The sequence below is a fragment of the Eurosta solidaginis genome, chromosome 3, assembly GCF_040869045.1.
Source record: "Eurosta solidaginis isolate ZX-2024a chromosome 3, ASM4086904v1, whole genome shotgun sequence".
NCBI lineage: Eukaryota > Metazoa > Arthropoda > Insecta > Diptera > Tephritidae > Eurosta > Eurosta solidaginis.
Genome location: NC_090321.1, coordinates 110,147,154 through 110,171,212, shown reverse-complemented (window position 1 = coordinate 110,171,212; position 24,059 = coordinate 110,147,154). Strand labels below are relative to the sequence as shown.

The 24,059-nt window shown below is 34.3% G+C and overlaps 1 protein-coding gene across 1 annotated transcript in view; it reads right to left on the bottom strand.

The window, feature by feature from the left end:
• Positions 1 to 2,152: 2,152 nt before the first annotated feature.
• LOC137245961 (uncharacterized) overlaps positions 2,153 to 24,059 on the bottom strand; it is a 113,000-nt gene continuing 91,093 nt past the window's right edge. The window contains exons 3-9 of the mRNA XM_067777128.1: positions 6,501 to 6,628; positions 6,248 to 6,436; positions 5,719 to 5,881; positions 5,483 to 5,655; positions 5,230 to 5,389; positions 4,831 to 5,164; positions 2,153 to 3,329 (exon numbers count right to left, since the gene is read on the bottom strand). Coding sequence (XP_067633229.1) covers positions 2,153 to 3,329; positions 4,831 to 5,164; positions 5,230 to 5,389; positions 5,483 to 5,655; positions 5,719 to 5,881; positions 6,248 to 6,436; positions 6,501 to 6,628 — 2,324 coding nt within the window. The remainder of the gene's footprint in view (positions 3,330 to 4,830; positions 5,165 to 5,229; positions 5,390 to 5,482; positions 5,656 to 5,718; positions 5,882 to 6,247; positions 6,437 to 6,500; positions 6,629 to 24,059) is intronic.

Sequence of the window (24,059 nt, the reverse complement as noted above, 5' to 3'; positions counted from 1 at the left end):
AATACTCGTAAAGTTACAGGTATATAACTTAAAAAACGACGGCCATTTGACAGTTAACGGGAATGTAAGAACAGTACAGCACTATATTTTGTTTACATTTCGATAACCTAATACCACACCCAGAAAAAAAATCGTGTTGAATCAACACTTTTTTAACACTTTTTGTGTTTAAAATTTTTCAAACCGAAGCATAGTGTAATCCTCGTGTTAAAAGTGTTAATTCAACATGTTCTCAAAGTGCTTAATCAACACTATGGAAAGTGTTGATTGAACACTAAAATTTGGTTAATTCAACATGATATTTAACACGGTGGTTACTGTTAAATTAACAGGAATTATTGTAAAAAGTGTTAATTCAACATTAACTTAAAGTGTGTATTTAACACTATGAAAAGTGTTGATTTTACACCAAAATATTGTTGATTTTACATGATATTTAACATGATACCTATGGTTAAACTAACAGGAATTAATGTTGAATTAACACTGCATGATCGTGTTAAAACAACAGTAAATCCTGTTAAGTTTAACACTATCCCCTGTTGTTTTACCCTTAAGTAAAAGTCTTGTTTTAAAGTTGACTCTAAAGTGGTTGTATTTAGTAAACACATGCAATATACATACATTTTTAACTTAAATCTTGTGATAAATGAAATTAATTCAGCGTTGTTATATTAGTATACTTATGTAATCAGACTTGAGAAAAATCTTATGCGAATAATACCCGCTATATATAATATATAGTAATAATAATAATTAAAATAATACATTTTGGCCAACCATTTTAATAATACTTTACTTCTTTTAACAAACTTTTAAATGCTCTTTAAGGCGTCTTGTTTTACTAACATATTTTACCGATTTTTTAAATAATGTGTATATACTTAAATAATTTTTCAATTTTTTTTTTTAATTTTTATTAGTCCAGGCATATTAGACGAAAAACCAATGAATGGTGGAACTCTTTCGGACCATAGCTTTCTTTGGTTTATGGAATTCTCCCACTAATGAACATGAAACGTTGAAAAAATAAACCAAAAATTTCCAGAGCATACTTTGCTGCAGCCATTTAAAGTGCATTTTTTTGGCGTTTTTTTTATTATTTCGAGAATGGCAGCAGCTGTCAAAAAATGTTTGGTTTATTTTTTCAACGTTTCATGTTCATAAGTAGGAGAATTCCATAAACCAAAGAAAGCTATGGTCAGGAAGAATTCCACCTGAGATGCTTATATGCCTGGACTATATATGGAATACGAGAATGGCGAACATACTTATATGTCTTTTTTATGCCACTATTATGTAAAAAATTTATGTTTAATAATAAAATAAAATCTCGTATGATATGAAAATTCAGCATTTTTTTTTTAAATATGTAAATACATATATATTTGTATATTCAGTCTTCTACAAAATTTGTAGATAATATATGTGTAACTTTCTTTATAAAAAATATTAATATAAAACTTGTTCCTATACATACATATGGGACAAATCATGTTTTTAAAATGTTGTATTCATTTCAAAAACTTTTCAAACGTATAACCTTTTTCTTATTTCGTAAAATATGTGCATGTAGGGGTGGAGAATATATGTCCCCACTATTTATAATAAAAAAATTGGATGATTTTTCCCCCAATACATATGCTTGAATATGTGGACTAAAACTTATATTATATTTTGAACATATGAAGAAAAGTTTTTGTAAAGGGCAAACAGCAATGTCTTCAATTTCAAATAAAGTACAAGTTGCTCGTTGTGTAACAAAAAAGAAATTTCTCTTGAATTCTAAGCCTTTGTAAGTTATTTTGGAATATAATTGATATTTCTGTAACTCATATTTAATTTGAAAATCCGTAGTATATTTTGATACGTTACTAGAAGGTAGGAGAAATTTAACATTTGAAATTAAATCTGGTTGAAAAAATATTTCGTTTTTTAAATTGTAAGCAAATTTTAAGGAGGCTTTTATGGAAAGACTCCAAGGCACATTTATTCTAGAATTCATTGAATTTGCATAAGTCTTGAAAATTTTATGAACTGCTTCAAATCTCATACACCAAATGTTTTTTAATGGCCCACATTTTTTTATTGATGTAACGTAGTGAACAAGAAAATGAAATTTCGGTTTTAAATGTTTATTAAAAAGTGATATTTACAAAGTATTATGCTGTCTAATCAGAGAATCTAATCGTTTCAAATAAATTTCATCTATATTAGACATCATAAGAATATCCACAATTTGAATTAAAATCAAAAAAAAAGTCCATATTTCATCATTTTCAGGAACTAAGTCACCAATTATTAAAGGAAGATGGTGCAAGAAAGTCATCATTTCCCTAGCTGACATACGAAAGTTAGAAGTTTTTAAATTAACTAAAGTTATAGGAGGACAAATATTCCCGATTTCTGTCTCGCCATACTGAAACATTTGCTTACGATAATTAAGGGTTTCAATGCTGAAATACTTTTTCGTTACAATAAAATTTAAAAGAACTTCAGAAATATCATATCTACAAACACCTTCAAATATATCGTGCATCATATCAAAATAGAAATTATCAACTGCGTGAAAGCTTTGTATGTCGTTAAAAATACATGCTTCCTTAATACCAGTCAGTTCTTCATTTTTAAGGGAACAGTCAAGAGAATAATTTTCTCTGTCTCTCAAATATTCTGGAAGCTCTTCAACATCTGACCTTAAATTTACTTTTTGCCTTTTACAGTTTCGACAGTAAAAATTTGAATTGAAACTAGTGGTGAACCCTAATATTGAGTTCAAACCTAAGTTATCACCAATTATTAGCGCTAATACAAAATAAACACGATATTCTCCATACGAAGTATTTAGAATCAATCCTTCTGTTTCTAATTGTTGAATAACCTGTACTAAAGGTCCGAATGAATACATATTTCCATATTCCTTTCGATGTCTCGATTTGAAAAATCCTGCAACAAATATATTTTCTAATGTGGACTGGCTGTGCTTTGGTATAGTAGGAAAACTGTAATAAATTCCACAAACAGTTTGATCTGCAGCATGTGATCCCAGTGGATTATCAATTCCAAAATCATCATAATATATAATATATGGAATAACTAGTTTTTCATTGAAGTAACAAATCTTCTTTTTCCAAGTTTCACCATGTATGACATTTGTATAACTTTGGTTGTTATCTTTTAAAGTTTGCATATTTTCCAATGTATCTTTTAAATTGCTTTTCGATTGAAAATATTTAGCAATTTGAAATTTTATGGGCATAATTACTCCTACGACTTTGTTGGAATGCAATCCGGGACTATTATTGATAACAATTTCGGAAATCTCTTCACTAATAGTATATGAAGAGGGAAATTTAAAAATTTCTTCATTTTCTAAAGATTTCAAAAAAACGATACTCGCTAGAAATATGTTCAAAAGGTGAAAAAAGTTTTCGGAATTGATTTTCGATAAAGATTCTTTGATTGAGGTCTGCTATAAGTGGTGAGATTGACATTAAAACATGTTCCTGAATTGGTTTTAAAATTTTTTCATTTACATTGTCTAAAACATTAAGCACATCCTTTCTATTAAAATTATTTTTGTCATGTAGAGATAAAATGAATCGATTAATATCCAATTGAGCTATATTTTCACTGCTTGCAGTAGGGCCAATTTGTAGTACGTTTTCGTGTGTTTCCCTTTCACTGTAAAATACTTGTTGTTCTTGCGAACTCGTAACTACAGCCGAACGTGCGTGAACTCTCTTTAAATGGTTTTGAAAGGTATAAACGTTTGAAAAGCACTGCCCACATTTAGGTACATTACAAATAAATTTTTTTATCTTATTAAACATATGAAAAGTTTTTAAATGAGCGACTAAACTTTTTGCCTCTAACGCAACAAAATTGCAAAGAAAACATTTAAACATGCTGTTAAATTATTTTACGGTCTGTAGGTAGCTTGTAAGTAAGAGCCGGATGACTGGCTCGTATGGAAGTTTCATTAGACGACTAAGCCGTCTAAGAGGGGAGTATGTTTAAGCGACTTAAACTATGAACATTTTTCGTTCGTTTGTTTCAGTAGCCATTGAGTGTGCTTGTAATTCTCAACTGGTTAGTGAAATATTCTAAAGACATAGTTTGAGTTTTTTAATTAAAATCGAGGTTCTTCGGATGGTGTGCTAATACATCAGAGCCCAGTGCTCGCCTCCATATCACACTTTGAAGGGGTTCTTCAAATAGAAGATGAGGTGGCTCATTAGAGCGAAACCTCAGAGTGCCCAACTCTCGCCCCAAATTAAATAAATAGAGGTTTTTCTTGTAGAAAATGGGGTGCCAATACCTCAGAGCCGTCCCGTGCTCGCCTCCATATCACATTTTAAAGGGTTCTTCAAATAGAGGATGAGGTGGCTCAGTAGAGCGAAGCCTCAGAGCCCCCCAGTGATCGCCCCCAAATTAAATAAATAAAGGTGTACTGATGCTATGCATCCTCCCATGACTTAAATACACCAATAACACTAAAACTACCCAACTCAATAAATGGAATACATTAAATCAAAAACCCCATAAACTCAATACAGTCCATTAATAATAATAATTTATAAATTTAAAAAAAGGAATGCTTGGTGGGAGTTGAACCCGCAACCCCGGGCGTTTGGTCGGGTACGTCAGCCACTGTGCCACGACTCATACGCTTACAAGCACATAAAATTACTTATTTATAACTCTTATTAAACTGCTCGCCCTCAATTGCCCAAAGCTATGCATTCAATATCAAAAAAATAATGTTGTATAAAAGTGTACAGGTTTTTCGCTTCCGCAGGATACTCAAAATTCAGGACATGAAATAACTTAAATATAGTATCAAGTGCTTTTAAAAATGTAGGCACCTTATATAGAATACCATCGAAAAGAATATAAAAACTAGACAAACTAGCTATATCTGGTCCAATAACTAAAATTATAGGTTGCAATGGAAGTTCTTTCCCCATAGCCTTCAACTTAAGTTCTTCATATAGTCTTTGGTAATCATTAATGCATTCACAGTGCAGTACTGTAGCGTTTTGAGCATCGCCTATAGACGGCTTCCATTTCAGACGTTTGCCGGCATTTGCTTGCTGGACAGAAATCATTGATGGCTTTAGCACAGCATGTAAAAGCAACGTAATTATACAATCTTTTGAATCTGCGATAAAAAGTAAATTACATTAATACATTATTATTTATGCTAAAGTATAGGTATTAAATTACCGTCATTCAGGAATGTCTCAATTTTAGCCAATACATTTTTGGATGCTGAATCCTTTACTTTTTCATTCATGTATGGAAGTATAGTCGTTGTAAAATTAGGCCATTCGGTGAACAAACTTTGGGATTTGCCCGGGTATTTCAATTCGAAATCAATTTCAATCTACGTATATATGTATGAAGAAAAAAAAATTTTATGAATATACTTTTTATTTACATATGATCATATTTAAAATTCAAGGTCAATTATTCTTACCAAGGAGTATCCAAGTGAATGTTTTAAAAGCGGCCATTCAATAAGCACATTTTTGCTTTTATTTTTGACATCTTCTATTCTTAAGGCAATCGTATCTCTCCAGTTTTGTTCTACAACACTCCATGGTTCCACGTTATATGAAAGCCATATTTTTTTGCCCAAAGCATCTTCATCTACCAATATAATAAAAATAAATATAATAAAACACAAATTGTACATTTAAACAAAATGTATACCTTCGGTTTGAGTTTCTGTCTGTTCGGTTATTTTATAACTACTTATATTGATTTCCGCATCCTTGGCTTTTGTACCCCTTTTCATTTTACGGCGGACATTTGATGCTTTGTCATATAATTTTCCAGTAGGATTTTTTCCACTGCGTTTGTTGCAGTAAAATCTCTGTATATATGTAAGTAAAATAATGAAGCAAATGTTTTATAAGGGAGGCCCGAAATCAGGTGCTATTTTGGAATAATCATAGTATTAAATCTAAAGCTTTGTATCGTTGGTGAATTCATTTTACCATTACGCGCCCAATACATTAAATCAAACATGGCACAACATTTTAGCTTTGATACTACTTACAACAAAACTGACAGCTGGATATCGGGATAATATATAGCCAATATTAAAAACGTTTGTTTTTAAAAATCTTACCAAATCTTCTATAGGAAATAATAGTATAATTTGTTCTGAAAAATTAATGATATCCCTCATTGTCATAGGGATCGACCGCTCAGAAAAATGTTGGACTATGATATTTACCAAGGCTTCGCGATGTTCGTCTAGCAACAAACAATGTTCCTTATATTGTTGCAAAATGCTTTGGCCCCATGGAGTTGCTTTTAGTATTTCACCTAGACTCTTTACAGGTGTACTTGCTGCGACAGATTGAGATTTGTGGCTACAGCTAAGCGAACTATTTGAAGATTCCAAAAAACAAACAATATTTTCCTGCAATAAAAAATGAAATGCAAAAAAATATATATGTGTACATTTAACTAAAACTAACGCTTACTTTATTTTCCTTCAAATTGGCTAGCCTTTGCTTAAATTTAATTCTAGTCCCAAGCATTGAAACAAGGAAAAGTTCATTGATATCGTCTTCTTTAATTAAAAACAGGCTCTCAATGTCCATTCCACAGTCTGAAAATATAAAATATGTATATTTATGAATATGCACTAGGGTGGGACTCCTTTTGCAAATTTGTCAAACAAAGCAAGAATTTGCTGACTTTTAGCAATTTCTAGCAGGTTGTCGCATTGCCATATCTTGAAATATTTCCACAGATTACGTTTTCACTACCTAACATAAATTTCCGAAAAGTTCTTGATTTATTCCTTAATACAAATTTGCCTCCATACAAATATGGAGCACCCTAATGTGCACACTTATTAACAAACATACAATTGAAGATTGAATGAATAGGTTCCTGTTCATAAAAACTTAATTAAATTATCTTATCTATCATTCTTTTGTACAGATCTTCGCCAAAATCCATTTTTCCGCAAATGATGTCCTTTAGATTCGCATTCTCGCACGTCGGAGCTGCTGTGGTGCCGCTCTGAGGCAGAGAAGTCTCAATTTCACCAGAAGGCAGCAGCTCACCACTGGGCCCAATAATAAATATTTGGCTGGATTCTTGGTCAACATCACTCACTACACTGCTCATTTTACTAACGAAATGCTTTAATTAAGTATTTATGAATAAACTTGCGCAATTATCAAAACAAAATACAACTCACAATATTATATTGCAAGCGACGCTGACATTTCGAGAAAAATGATGAATTTATAACGGGATATTTGCTGTTCTTTTTTCAACACTTTTCAGTGTTACTTCAGCACTAAAATATTGTTATCAGACTACTTAATGTTACATGAAGTCGAAGAAGTTGTTGCTGTTGTTCTTTTTTTAACACTTTTCAGTGTTACTTCAACAGTAAAATATTGTTATTAGACTGCTCCATGTTACATGAAGTCTAAGTCAACATTTTTAAATGTTACTTTAACAGTAAAATAATGTTATCAGACTACTTCATGTTACATGAATTCGAAGAATTTGTTGCTGTTGTTCTTTTTTCAACACTTTTCAGTGTTACTTCAACAGTAAAATATTGTTATCAGTATACTTCATCTTACATGAAGTCGAAGAAGTAAAAATCTTGTTTGCCAGATAGTGTTAATTTGAAAAATTTTGAAAAATTGTTGTTGCTTTGCATATTAAAATCGATCGTGTGAAATTAACATGAATCGTGTTGCTTAAAAATTACGATTTTTTCTCTGGGTGCATATATGTGTGAGCAGTATGGACAATCAAATAAATAGGTACGACGGAATGGACTGGTCACAAAAGTTACCGCCGCCCTGTACAAATGTTGCTGGTCGATATACGTGTTCCATCGGCACAGATTTTAGTCATTTTACTAACCAATTTACGCGTACAGTTTTTGTTGGGGCGTTGGAAAGTTTGAGCCTGTGAGACGTACGTCGTTTTAATTTTGCTCCCAGTCTCCCACAATCGTAAAGAGAGAACATTCTTATTCTCAGTTTTCTCAGCTACCATTACCAGCTTGTCAGTGGGGGGTGTTTTTCAGTAGTAACTTTTTTGTTTGCTGAAATATATACGATTGTTTTTTAAAAATACGTCTAAGAGACGCATCGTTATCTTTTACGTGACTACGTGACATTACTAATTTTATATGTAATTTTTGCCAAAAATGGTAATTTCAGATATTTTTTTTTAAGTATAGTTTAAAACAGTTAATTCATTCAATTGAAGTACAAAAATATGTATTTTATTTTAATTTTTTTGCTATAAACTGAGGTCCTTCGAAAAAAATTGATTTTTGTAAGGACAAGTCCAAGACAGGTCAAACTTAATTTTTAATATATTAAAAAAACAATATTTTTCTTTAAAAAACATTTAAAACAATGTGTATCAAATAAATGATAAAAAAAAAAAAACAAAACAAAAATGTAAGTTTATTTTATATCTGTAGGGTCATTAAACTTGAACACGTCTCTCAGACTTACGTTATCTTTCTAGGGTAAATAAATAACGTTACCTTTCTAGGGATATACCCGTTTTAACTAAAAATTCAAATTCAGCTTTAACAATTTTAAGTTTGATTGGATCAAGACGTCTGGGTTTCGAAAATGGTAAAATACCTTTTGTTTCCATCCTGTAAACCGTATGGTGTTTAACTTTTTAGTATAATCTGGTTCACAGATAATAGACGGAAATTCATTAAGTAATTTTGAAAACTTATTTAATTAATTATAGGTTTGAAGTATAGAAATATTATTTAATTTAATAATTTTCTTCCGGTCAGTATGTCATATGTGCAGATTAAGTTTCCTTCAAGCTATTCTGATCTATTTCGTTATAGTGCGAATAAAAACAAGGTTTATTCCACCTTACGGCCCAACGTTTCGCCAAATTTCCTGGCATCATCAGGGGCGTGATCTATTTATTATTGTATAAAATAAAAATAACAAGAAATGCAAAAAGCTACAATACTAAATTTTTTAAATGCTTGTGAATATACATATATCCACAGACAAAACACAGCGAAACAGATGAACAAATATATGGGCAAATCCCCAAAAATTTAACTTTTTTGGATACTCGGGTTTTACACACGGGCAAAAAACTTAAGGCCAGAAAAAAGTACAAGGACATTAAGTTTGACCCTTTGACTCTCCGATCTGGTGATTTTAAAAATCAAGAAAGCTGGTAGTAAGTTTTTGCAGAACTTCGAAACGTAAAAAACGTGGATTTTACACTTTTTCAAGCGATACCTTTGATTTTTTTTTTGAATTTTTTTGATAAAATTTTGAGACATCGCTGAAACGCTATGGAATTTAAACTGAATTTTGTTTTTGAGACGGAGATTCTAAAAGTATAAGCAAAATTAATGTGCCCCTCCAATACTCAAACCTATCATCAATCAAAATAGCGATACTTTTTTTTTTGCCATTTTCAATATTGACAGTTTTTTGCCTATAGCTTTTTGGGGCAACTGAGTATTAAAAATTGGATTATGTACGATAATAGCCTATCGGGGACTAAAAAAACCTGGAGCTTCAAATTCGATATGCCCCTTTCAGTTTTGAAGGTAGAGGCAGAAAAGTGGAAGCACTTGGTTGCGTAAATTTTTTTCAGGCGCATGTTTTTTTGTGGGCACAGCTACAACTTTACTTTTATCACTTCATACCCGTTTGTTAATTTTTTTTCTACACCACAGTGGTACGCCATCAATTGCCTCATCTTGGAATATTCACGCAAGGAAAGTTATTCATGCTTGTATATTTATTTATTTATTTATTTATTGACAGCCATATGGCCTATAATCCTTTTGATTTTATATAATTCGTATTAAATATATGTTTTAAAATAATTATATAATAGGTTTTTAAATTTCTTCAAATTATTGCACGTTTTAATATCAACAGGTAACTCATTAAACATTTTCAAGCCTTTATAGTACAGATCTAGCTTTGCATTTTCTGTGTGGCAACGTGGTAATGTGAAATTGTGTCTATCTCTAGTAGGATAGGTGTGTGTATCACTGCTGTAGCTTAAGTTCTCTCTCAGGTAGTCCGGAAGTGCTCCTGTCTTAATTTTGTATATATATTTCATTGTGTGAAAGGAGATTAGTTGCTTTACGTTCAGCTATTTAAGAGTGTTCAGCATTGATGAAATACTTGTGTCGTACCGCGCGTTGAGTATATGTCTCATTGCTTGATTTTGCATTTTTTGCAACTTGTTTATTTGTGAGTCCGATGTGATAAACAAAACACTGGCACAATATATAAAAGGGGGTTTTATGATGGATTTATATACTAATATTTTATATTTCCTTTTTAAATATTTGCATGTTTTTTTCATAAATCCAATTTTCTTTGAGATTTTACTCAATACGTAGTCAACATTATCACAGAATTTTATTTTATTGTCAATTATGACACCGAGATATTTGCTTTTCTTTACCTCCCTAATGGTTTCGTTTTTTATATTTAAAGTATGTGGTTCTAAATTAAGTTTATTTGATGTGGATATAACCATGTAATTTGTTTTTTCCACATTTACCATTAACTTGTTTTTACACAACCAAATGTAGAGAGAATTCAAGTCCTGCATTTTTTCAAAGGCCACGCCTATATTTTCTTCTCTTATTGTCAACAGAGCATCATATGCAAACAGTTTTATTTTGCAGTTCTTTATTGACGAGGCAATATCATTTATGTATACGTTGAACAGGATTGGCGCTAAGACTGAGCCCTGTGGAAGTCCTATGTTAATCGGCACGCTATCTGAAATTGCGTCACCAATCACTGTATATTGCTTTCTATTAGTTAGGAAGCTTTCGAACCACTTCAACTCAATACTTTGAATTCCGATTCGTTTCAATTTCTTTACCATTAGGTTCCGATCAATAGTTTCAAACGCTCTTTTAAAGTCAATGAATACCACTAATATAGTCTTTTTTCTTCGCATATCTTCTTTCCACTGAGAAATAACCCATGTATGAGCTGTTTCACAAGAGTGTTTGTCACGAAAACCTGATTGCTCTTTAATAAAAATATTGTTTCTTTCAATATATTCAATTAGTTGATTTTTTACCACTTTTTCTAAAATTTTTTCAGTATTTGGCAAGGTATTTATTGGTCTAAGTTCTTCAGGTTTAACGGTGTTCTTTACTTTTTTCCCAGGTACTACTGTTGCTATTTTCCATTCTTCCGGTACTTCTCCTATTTTTAAACTCTCGTTGACGACTTGTGAGTAGAAATAACCTAAGTAAGGCATAGTATTTTTAATAACTCCCTCCGTTAACAGTTTTTTGCCACCAATCTTGTGGCTAGAGCTTTTCACAATTTCTTCTAAATTTTCTGTATTTACTTCAGCAAATTTAAAAGAAGTGTTAGTGTTAAAGTGATTACAGTCGTTGTTCTCAATTATCTCAATGCTTTCATTTATTTGCACTATACCAGGCATGCTTAACCAACGAACCGATATCATTTCGTTACGATAATTAACGTTAATAAACGAAACAAAGTCATTTCGTTTCGTTTATTAACGTTAAGAACGTCAAATTAACGAAATGATTTTGTTTCGTTTTCTGCCCTATCAAAACGAAATCAAATCGTTTATGTTGATTATTAATTTCAAACTATGCTGGCAAAGCTGACTGATGGCGGAGTCATTAAAGGTGAAAGCATTAGCCAAGCTGATTGCAACTTTTCTCATCAATTTTGACAGTACTAACATTTCTCAGAGTATTTTTGACATTACCACCAACGAATTACACAAACAAATTACATGTAGTTTGTGTGTGTATGTCCGCTCGCTGTTACCACCTTACGGCTTCACCATGGCTATAGCATTGCCAGCACAATTCAAACATAAAATATCACGTTTTTGTTAACGTTTTTAACGTTAACGGAAGCTTTTCGTTTCGGTTAAAAACGAGAAACAATTTATTTTGATAATTTCTTTATCGATAATATTTCGAAGTGTTTCAACAGAAACGGTGGACATTTTTTGATAAACGATAAGCTTAACGTTAAGGTGCATCGCTGCACTATACTTTCCACAAAGAATATATTTAACACCTCAGCTATACGGTTTTTATCATCAATCCGCTGACCTTCGTGCTGTATCAACGTTATATTATCTTTCATATCTTGGTAGCATATAGTTTGCTTCAAGGACTTTTACATTAACTTGGTGTCCACAGTGTTTGTTGTAATTTTATGCTCCATATATTTAATTTTTTTTTATTTTTATCATTTTTTTGTATTCTTTTTTGATGCTTGTGTATTCAGACCAGTCTCTGTTACTTATTGCAGCATTGTAAGCCAACAGTTTCCTTTTATTTAAATTTATCAGTTCATAATCGTACCACTTGTTTTTTATTTTATTTATTTATTTCTTTAACGCAGGTTAACTGTTGCATACAATTTAATAAGCAAAAGTCTAAGTATGTGACCATGTCATTCAGATTTTGACTCAGTATTTCTGAAAAGTTAACGTTTCTTAGTAGTGCTAATATGTTCTCACTACTATATTTTTCCCATGATGTTATTCTAGCCAGCGTTCTATTTGGGATCTCAGTTTTGATATTAATACTGAACATAATTGTCTCGTGGTCTGATATTTTATAAGTATCAAGCCTTTTACACATGGTAGGTTCCTCGTTTGAGTATAGTAAATCGATTTTGGTCTCAGAGACTTCTGCTATACGCGTGTTAAAGTTAATTTTTTGATACATGGAAAATGTGTTAAACAGCTCATTTAGCCTCAGACTATATGTTGATTCTCTATTCATATTGATATTCAAGTCACCAATGATTGCATTGTTATACGTTGTGCCACATATTTCCGCTACTATTGTTTCGAGATAGTTAACAAAATCTGAGTCACTAGTACTTGGCGAGTGGTATAGTATTCCTATTTGCCACTTTACTTCCACGTTTTTTAACTGGTCAATAAAACACCATATATTACCATCAATCGCTTTATTATATACTATTCTAAATTTTACTGAGTTACTAATGTACATCGCTACGCCTCCTGTGTGTCTGCTGTGAGAGTCACATCTGATTGTTGTAAACGATATCAAGCTAATTTCTGCATCACTGATTTCATCTGTTACACTTGTTTCAGAGCAGAGTATAATTTTTGGGTCAAGTTCTTCCACCATTCTTTCAATTTCAAGTTTATTGTGCACCAAACTGTTTACGTTTAAATAAATCACTTTAAGTCTTTATTTTGCCTTCCATTCTGTATCATTTGGTTTGATTGCTAGTAACCTACCCGCTGCTTTTCTGTCGCAAGTTTTCTTTGGTAGACCGGACATTCTTTACTATATATGCTGTGCCCAGTGTCTAGCTTAAAGCCGAGATCTCTATTAGCGTCCACACAATTGTCACAGACAGGGTTAGTTACTTCTTCATTACATTCATCATATCTATGTTCACCCAAGCATCGGCCCCACCTTTGTTTTTTTGTACATGTGCTTGTGCATTGTGGTTAAACCCTAAACATTTGTAGCATCTCTTAACATTTTGTCCATCGTATACTCCACACTGGTCCCATCCAATGTTAAGCTTGACATGATTCATCACTTCTAAATATTTCTCATGATTAATTTCAATTATTGCAGTATAAGAAATTCTCGAGCTATTATTTTTCTTCGCTTTTATATATTTAAAATTTGCGTTTTTAATGAAATCATTCTGCGCTTTTATTTTTGCAACTATTTCACCATCGCTGTATTTCTCACTCATGTTGGTAACTCTAATTTTAGGATTAACCATTTTTGACTCTTTGACTTTATATACCTCAGAATCTAGCTTGTTTTCTAAAACACTTTTGATTTTGTCTTTTTCTGAACTGTCACTTGCCTGTATAACCACAGATCCATTATTTTTGTGCACAACCTTATTGATCTTCATATCTTTGGCGTCAATCTTATTTAAATCTTTCTTTGTTAATTCTGCCGTTTGTTTAGATTTTGGTATTACGACAATTGGTGGGACACCCCTTAAAATAGTAGCATAGGGCATCTTATTATTAACCATATTTCCATTTTGGTCACCCACTTTACGCACTTCTTGTATTATTTCTTCTTTTTGTTTTGCTATTTAATCTGCGGATTTTTTATTTAACTCACATAAATTTTCTACTCTTTTTATCAACTCATCCTTTCCTTTATCTATTTTATTATTATTGTTTTGTTCGCCAGCTTTCCGCACTTCTTTTATTATATCTTATTTTTGTTTTGTTAACCCCTCCAAATTATCTTTACTTAAAATGCAAAAGTTTCCTAAACGTTTTATTAACTCATCCTTTTCTTTATTTGCTTTTTTCATATTTTCCATCACTTTTTTATTTCCTTTTCATTATTATTAATTAGTGCACTAATTTCCTTATTATGGTTTTTTATCAATTTTTCGAACTCTGTTTCCTGCTCACGTATATTTACTTTGTTTGTCTCTGCTATCGACATCATCTCTTTCAACGCTTAATCCACATTAGAGATGTATTGCACACAATCATCGCACATAAAGCGCATATATGGACAATTGACCAAGCCTTGAAGAACATATGCATCAACTCCTGCACACGGTATACTTTTGTGGTAACTTCTCCCACACACACCCTTACATCGTATTACAGCTTCCCCTCTTAGCGACATTATGCCTTTTTGGCATTTATGACACTTGTCCGTCATTATCTCATTCACTTCTCCTCTTTTTATCTAAGTATGTATGTATTTATTTTCACAGCACAACTACACTGCGGTTTTGTTTGCCGTTTGTTTTCTTTTTCACTGCAATTTAGTTTTTGTTATATTTATTTTTCAAGGTTTATTGGCACAAATCGTTTGAAATAAATTTTTCACTTATTTAGCTTTGCGTCCTTTCGCTTTGTTCATATGTTCGCCGACATTGGCTTTTTTATTCTCAAATTTAACCGTCTAAATAACTCATTTTCTCGGAGCACTTGTAAAAGTATATCTCTTCATATCAATGCGCTATTCATATCAATTCGTATGGGGCAAATATACGAAATTTCCGCCAAAAATTGGCAATCGTCAAAAAGTGTAGAAAAAAAATTATTTTTTTTAAACCAGGTTTTATTTAAAAGTAAATCAAAAGAAACACAAATTTGTTACAAAAATTTAAAAAAGAATAAAAATTTTCTATATTTTTGACGATTGTAAATTTTTGGCGAAAATTTCGTATATTTGCCCCATTTACAAACGTCAATAACTTTCCTTGCGTGAATATTCCAAGATGAGGCAATTGATGGTATACTACTGTGGTGTAGAGAAAAAATTAACAAACGGGTATGAAATATTTGACGGTTACCCGGTTTCATATTTTTGCCGATATCTTTAAAACCGGGTTTCGGGTACCAACAAAATTTTACCTAAATATACTCCACATAGATATGTACATCCTGATAAAATTTCAAAGGAATCGGTTAAGAAGTGTTTAAATAAGTAAAAAAATGTAAGGTTTTCCGGGTTTATATTTTTATCAATATCTCCAAAACCGGATCTCGAGTATTAAAACTTTTTTACCTAAACATACTTCGTTCACATATCTATATGTTTTTAAAGTTTCAAAAGAATCGGTGGAAAGTTGTAAAAAATAAATGTGTTGCAAACTTTGCAGTAAAAAATATTTGGCGGTTATTCGGTTTTATATTTTTACCGATATCTACAAAAACGGGTCTCGTGTATCAAAAAAATGTTACATAGCCAACAGCTGCATATATCTCCATATTTTGTTAAAATTTCGATATAATCGGTACAGAAGTGTTCAAATAAATGTATATTTAACATTGCGACCTCAGTTTATATATATTTTGTTCGACTAAAGATATAGTCAACTTTTTGAGGCATGTTTCAAAAAAAATTTTTTTCTCCAAAAAAACCAAATTTTGGCGGATTTCCCCATATATTTTCAGTTTGTAATTTTGTCTACCGTCACATCAAAAGTAAGTTGATTTTCAGAAGTGTGTTGTATTCGTTCATCTGTTTCGCTGTGTTTTGTCTGTGGATATATGTTATTCATAAGCATTTAAAAATTTTAGTATTGTAACTTTTTGCATTTCTTGTTGTTTTTATTTTATACAATAATAAATAGAATATTACGCCCCTGACGATGCCAAGGAAATATGGCGAAACGTTGGGCCGTAAGGTGGAATAAACCTTGTTTTTATTCGCACTACAACGAAGTAGATCAGAATAGCTTAAAGGAAACTTAATCTCCACATTATTTAATTTATTTGATATTTTAAAATATTATAATCAAAAATTTTCTTTTTGAGCGGAGATCGCTCAGGAAGGGAGCTCCCAGACAGCGTTGTCTGGGGCCACCTAAAGCCGGGAAGTTGCAGATGAGGTGCATCACCGTTTCCTCAACTTCGTCTTCTTTACAACTTCTGCAACATCGGGGCTTCTAGCCTTTCCGGATGCCTTCCGATGAGGCAGTGCCCAGTCAGAACTCCTACAAGTGAGGAGATTTTGTCCCTGCTTAGGGTATAGACGTGACGTGATCTCTTAGTATCCCATTTAGGCCAGGATTGCTTTGATGTTCTATATCCCGGTGTTAGTAGCCATATTTCGTTGGCTTCACTGTAGGTATACTCTTTTAGCATTAGCTTGCAAGTGGCAAAAGGCATACCTTGGCGTTCTTTGTCAGGAAGAATCTGTCTGGTCGTACCCTGCCTAGCAAGTTCGTCTGCGGCGCAGTTTCCCTCTATGTCCCTGTGTCCCGGGACCCATGTCAGGTGTACACGGTTCTGTTGGGACATCTCCTGAAGAGATCGGCGACAATTTAGTGCCAATTCGGAGTTGAATGAATAGGAACCAAGGGATTTTATTGCCCCTTGGCTATCGCTGAAAATAAAGATTTCCTTGCCGGTATTCTGTGTGGCTATTTGAGTCGCGGCTTCCATGATAGCTGCTACTTCTGCTTGGAAGACGGTGCAATGATCAGGTAGTCTGAAAGAAAGTAGGAGATTTGGGTCCTTTGAAAAGACACCCCCTCCAACCTTACCGTCCAGCTTAGAACCGTTGGTAAATATGGAAATGCTGCCTGTGGTATCCAGGAACCTGCCCGGCTCCACCTAATTTTCCCTGCTGGGAATTTTTACTATGAAGTTGCTGTCCGCAACTGTTGTGTTCACACACCGGTCTGTACTTCGAGGAAGGAAGTCATAGTTACACAGTATGCTGCCGTGACCTGTAGGCTTAGTGCTCCAGCTGGACGATTCTCTTAACCGCAGTGCTGACGTTGCAACTGCGCGGTGGCCTGCTAGATCCAGAGGTAGGATGTCAAGAATGATTTCAAGAGCAGCGCTTGTTCTCAGAGCACCACTTATGCAGATCATACTAGATTTGTACACGTTTTCTAGTAAGTTTCGGTTTTACGCCTTGTCTAAGGCAAATGTTGGGGGTAAGACCCCATTTTTGCCTATGGCTCTTTTACACGTGTATAAAGCGATATACGCTTTTTTCTGGCGCTGGATAATATTATCTTTCCTGTTCAACCTTTTGTCCAGAAACGCGCTGCGAATTTAACCCTTTCGGCCAGATTAAGGCGCACTCCATTTAGTTCTGGTAGGGTTAACGGTGGTATTTTGTACCGTTTGGTGTATAGGATAAGTTCCACCTTGTCTAAATTGACGCTGAGTCCGCATCTGGAGGCCCACGAGGAAACTTCCCGCAGTGCTACTTGCACCAAGTCACACAAGGTTTGGGGGAATTTGCCCCTATAAGCAATAGCTAGGTCGTCCGCATATGCCACAACCTTGCCGCTACCCCAACGTGTGTCTCGTAATAGCGAGTTCACCGTTAGGTTCCATAAGAGCGGAGAAAGAACCGCTCCCTGACACGTGTCTCTTGTGAAATAGCGTGTTATATCAGACTTCGCTATGGATGAAAGTATTTTCCTTCCCCTGAGTAGTTGATCGATTAGTCCGACGAGAGACCTTGTTACGCCCAGTTCCGTCAAGACGTTATTGACGGCGTCTGGGTTTATATAGTTTGTTACGTGGCTGACTGTTTGGATGGCGAGGAACGGCGGCAAGCAGGTATGCTTGCATTTCAGGCTAGCTCGTCGCCTTGGGCGGGGCATTTCGCCACCGTCCTCACCCACAGCCACATGAACAAAAAGAGGGTTCATACCTGCGTTTTGGAAAGGAACAGAAATTGCTGGAAAAGATGTAAATAGACATGAGGGGCTAAGTTAGAAGGGGGTGAAAAAGCTGGAGGCCTGTCTTTTCAGGTGGAGTCTACCCTCCCTCTTAAGGGCAACTTGCGCTGAATAATGGGCGCTGTGCTGACTCCTACTTCCTTACAGTGCCCCCAAACCTGACATTGGTCTGTCTGTCCTCATTCGGCCATTTCCCTACTACTCACCCTCACCTATCCTTGCCACGCACAAGCGCAGCACCAACACCAAAAGTTCAAGACCTAGCCATGCATTATTAAAAGCTTGGTTTTCATCCAAACATTCTTAAATTTTATTAACAATTCAATTATTGCTTAGGACTATACCCTAGAACTAGCTATCCTATAGCATGCAAATAAACCGCTTAAAATTAAATTTCAAAAAAAAAACGAAATAAAATAATCATACCCGATTTAAATTCAATTCACTTTAACAAAATTGTCTGAAAACAAAAAAAAAAATATAAATAAAAAACGAAAGCAAAGGGTGAGGCACCTTATAGCCGTAAAAATAAGTGTTTTTGAGACTCCCTAATGTACAATCCTACCAATCTTAAAGATACGAAATTCAAAAAAAATAAATTAAGAGGGCGAACAAAAACAAAAAAAAAAATTCAAGAACCCTAATCCCGACCTAGCGCAACCGCTCAAGTAAATATAAAATCAATTTTGCACAAAGCAAAAGTCGGACATCAAAGACAAATCAGTTTATGTGTACATCAAAGAAAAGGTATGTAGATGTAAATGTATGTTTGAGACGTTTTTATGAATGTACATATGTTCGTTGCAATTTGTTTTTATTTTTCTTATTTGCTAATTCCTGATATATTTTTGCAAGACCAGGAATCTGTGCTAACATATGTGCATACAACTAAACAGGTGTATTTTGATAAATTTTAAAACACCCACCAAGTTACTCTTCTTATCCCATGGCGCCGCTGCAGTTGAGTAGCTGAAACAAAGAAAACTCAAACATACATATGTACATATGATCACGCTCGAACACTGTTCAAGATCGATCGCTTACGATCTTGGATAATGAGTGTATATGTAGATAGTAATAAATTTGTAGCGTGATGACAATGTCCAAAAAAAAAACGTGTGTAAAAATCGTAAAAGAAAATGAAGATAAAAAAAGATTTAATAAGGGTGCTTATAAGCAAGCCCCTAATGTTAAATGTGGGAAGGATAAGGGTAGATTTGCCGGAAGCGTTCTGGCAAATACATGTAAGTGCAATTTGTGTAAACTAAAAAAAGTCTCAAACATTCAAAATTCCATTATTTCGAGTTAGTCACGGTCTAACCGAAAAGGAACGAAAAAAATCAAGATCAAGATCGGTGTACTTTGAATATAGTAACTATCCACAAGAGAAATACAAAGGATCAAAAATAAAAGAATCCAAATAAATGTCAAAAGATAGGAAAAATTGCAAAAGAAAAATTAATCAAAGAAATTTTAAAAAGAGCAGAGTGAAATGAAAAAATTAATAATAAAATTTCAAAAAAAAAAGTGAAATATTATTTAGACCATATCAAAAATTTGCTTAGCACAATTTTCCCACTAACAAGCGCAAATATAAAGACCATTTTATCCCCGCTCTTAGTTTTTTTCCAACCTTGTTCCTACCAAAATCTACATAAAAAAAGAACATACATATGAATAGATACATATATAAATGATATGCAAACAAATACAACAGGTTCAAAAAAAAGACTGTTGAAGTTATGTTTCGATGATTTTCTGCTGCTGCCGTTGTAGTGTTATTTTGTTGTTGGAAATGACCTCCGCCAATACCGCCTTTAGGCTTCTAGGTGATGTTGTTGTTACCGCCGTCTGTGTCGCAGGTGGAAGTTGCGGTTGCCAGCAATGGATATCCGTAGCTATTGTTGATGTGGTCGGCGTTGCGCCGCCGATGAAAAAAAAATGTGGTGTTGTTGTAGACGTTGGGTGCCGTCGTAGAGCAAATGTGTGTAGTTTTTGTAGCGGGGTGTGCCGTCAGAAAAATGTTGCTGTCAAAATTCGTTGTGGTTGTTGCTGATGTTTTCTTTGATTCCTTTTATTTGTTGCAATACGAATTAAGTGTGGCCGCAGATGGGAATTGTAATTGCCAATAGAAAAAAGGGGTCGTACTTGTAGCTGGCGTTGCTCCGCCGATGAAAAAATATATGTAGTTGTTGTATGTGTTTTGCGCCGTCTAAGATTGCAAATGGGTGATGTTGTTGTAGGCGTGCCGTGCCGTCGGTTTAAAAGGTGATGTAGTTGTTGTTGGGCGGTATGTCGCCAGTTTGGCCTTTAGGCCGCAAACCGTAATTTTTTATTCTCTGCTCAGTGTGTTCTTTCCAAAAGGGAGGGCCCTGTTAATATACAAAAAACATTATACTTCAAGAATTCCTACCGTGGAAAGACTGGTGATACTGAAACTAGTTTTTGTCTGCATGATTAATATACACACCGACATGCAACAATGGCGCGCAACGCTAATAGCCCCATACATTTTTCTTTTCCACGTTAATTAATTATCACATATTTCAAATTTCCCATTTTTATTTAAAATAATTATTCCGTATTTGTCATTTTTAAATTTCTTAATCTTTTTCTTGCCTTTTTTCCCCAGATTTTTTTTTAAATCCTTCTATTCTTCTAATCCCAATCCCTATTTCCGTCTTTTGACAGGACAGGAACCGTGAAAATGACAACGTCGATTGGGCTAGCCTGGTCGACATGTTTCATCATGACAAAGGTATAGGGAGTAGCAGAGCGGGCATGCCAGGGTTCCTTCTTCTGGTTTCTACAACTGGATCAGTGGTACCTGGAATGACACTTAGCTAGTGACGGACTTAGGTAGGAGATTGTGGCGAGCTGTTCAAGCTACCTTAACGGGAGTCCACCATTCCCGGTAAGTGAGGTTTACAGTCGAGGCCACGATATTTAGGAGTAGAAGGTGTGGCATCAACACTTAGGAATAAGTTCTTGAACGTGAAGCGCCACAGTTCCACGGACTGCACGATTACGATTGACCAGACTTTAAATATATAGAGACGGACTAACCACCTTCGCTGAACCTTCGACAAGGCAGCACCAAATACACCAAAGAAAAATTCATACATTTTTAAAAACTTTTTATACTGTTCGTTTATAAAAAAATAAAAAAAAAAATAACTTAATTGAATTCTTATAATGTGGCGTTTTCATTTGTACTTCTATTAGAATTGCGTTTCATTAAGTTAGACATTGAATTAAGTTTTAGGTGTTTGGTAAAGGCTAGGCCTCACAAAAGTATTAATTTTTTTTAAATATCACACACCTCTGTTGAACTTACATTCACCTATACATAAAGTTGCATTACACATATATTTACACACGTCTATATTTAAATAAGTCGCTTTTCGCAGACACGTAATTGAATTGTATATTTTCTGGTTTTACTTTTTTACTTTTGTTGTTGTTTTATATGCATTAGACGTACATTTGAATTACATATCAGTGCGATTTGAATTACCTACCCTTACGTCATCATTCATTTGTTTTCCTGATGTCTTGTCAGGAGCCCAATTTTTCTTTAGCGTGTATCGCAGTGCGATTGTTACTCGGATACATTAGTGTGGCCGGTCAAATTCTAAGTTGCTTTTTTAGATTTTTTTACATTTTTACTTTTCCTATAGCGTGTATCGCAGTCCGATTGTTACTCGGATACATTAGTGTGTCCGGTCAAATTCTTAGTTGCTTTTTAAGATTTTTTTTTACATTTCTTATTTTTATATCAGACAGTGAATATCCGGCAAATGCCAAGACACGGATCATAGAGTTGTCGAGCGATTGGGAGTTTTAGACAGCAATAGGTGAATTACCAGGATTCGCACTCGGGAACTAGAAAATCTGATTGCCGGATCTATTTTTAATCAGATTTATACTGGTATTCCACGGGCCACTGACTTTGTGCCCACAGATTATTAATATAGGTGCGCTTCGCGGATCTTCGGATTTTTGGACCTGGACGTCCGCTTAGGGTTTCTTTCGCGAACGGGGTGTCTTTGAACGATTCGGAATACAGTTTAAATTTCTCCCAAAAATCGATTTGGTGTGCCAGATGGTAGATAGTGAGGACGTAGGTGCACAGGGGGCGATGTTCCGACGGGAAACGCTTCACCCGTGTGTAACGACAGCCTGTTGTAGTAGATGCAACATAAATTTATCAGAGCCCTAGGAAACACGTCAAACCAAATCGCCCCATCGTCGAACATATATAGCAACATCGAAGAGTCAAACCAGTTGCCAATGCCTAGTGCACAACCATGTCAAACCCTACTTCGTGTGTGTGAATGTATGTATGCATGGAAAGTATTTTCCCTTGTGAAAGCGTGAATGTTTATATAGATAGCTTGTAGGTGTCGGTTTTAGTGACTGTGTAGGCATGTATGTATCTGTGAATAACGTTTAGTGGCAAGAATGTATAGGTAATTCCTTCGGGTGATGAGTGAAAAACGGGCGAGGGAAACCTGCCGTTCTACTTTGGCGATGGCTGCGCTTAATAGCCGAAATAAAATATAAATGAATGATCGAAGTGTCCAAAACCGAAAAGGATGTCTTACATATAACCAGTGCGTGAAAAAAAAAAAAATATTAAAAATTTTTTTATAAAGTGGACTTGTACAAATAGTAAAATTTTTTTTGTACTGCAAGTGACCGCAAGTTTACGGAACTGGCCACCGGTACACTCAAAACGGACCTGCAACAAGCTTTAAGGTCCCCACCCGGCGGGGTTATCCCTGGACCGCATCCACCCAATAAGTTTGACGTTAATTTAATTGCGTCAAGGCCGACATAGAGGAAATATCGTAGATATTAAATAAAATAAAAACCTAGCGCAATGTTATTTTGAGCAGTCGGATGGAAAAGCAACCACCAATAAGCCGAAGAAGGAAAGACACAAAGGCAGCGAAAACCACAACATCCACAGAGAGGACGGAGAGACTGGCAGCGCTTTGCTTTTTTTAATAACTTCGATATATTTTATGTATATGTGTATAATTTTTGTTATATGCGCCAGCGAATTTATTGTATTTTTGCGAGGAGGATTTAGTGTGGGGGGCAATTCCACGTTTGGGGTCCGACTTTATTTTTGCACTAAACTTTCGGTGCATGTTTGGTCTTTTGATTTTTTCTTCATACATTTTTTTACACAAATCGTTTGTGAACTCAACCCGATAAATTAGATTTTTGAGATAACCTTCTCTTACTTTGGCGAGTTTTAAAAAAGATTTCTAATTGTTAGTTGCACCAACTTCAAGGCCTTGTAGCTTACCACAGCTCAAAGCAAGAAAAAAAAAACAAAACAAAAAAATATAAGCGTTAAGGAACAAACCAACAAATTAATTAAAAGTAGGTTTTAAATCGCAGTTTATATAAATATACATGTATGCATATATATACATATATATATATACGCATTTTGTAAAACACACAGACGGCTCAATCCACTGGGCAAATATTTATAATTTGTTATCACGATCTACTTCACTACTATTTACTTAGTTAATCACTTACCATTTATTATTTAAATGGTTCCGGAACCAAGTTGAATGCATGTTTTTTTTTGACCCCATAATTGGGCTACTGCGTTTCAGCCCATGACCGCGTGACTAAAAGCGAAAATTCATCCAAAGTAGCTCCTCTCTATAATTCATCTCGTTAGGCATTGGAAGGCAGATCTCTTTCATATCTGTCCTTATCCATCGTTAGGTAAATACATAGGTGTTTTATTGTAACTTTTCAGCACGGCTCTCCGAGTTGCGGCGCCTCATCGAGGGATAAAGCGGTAAG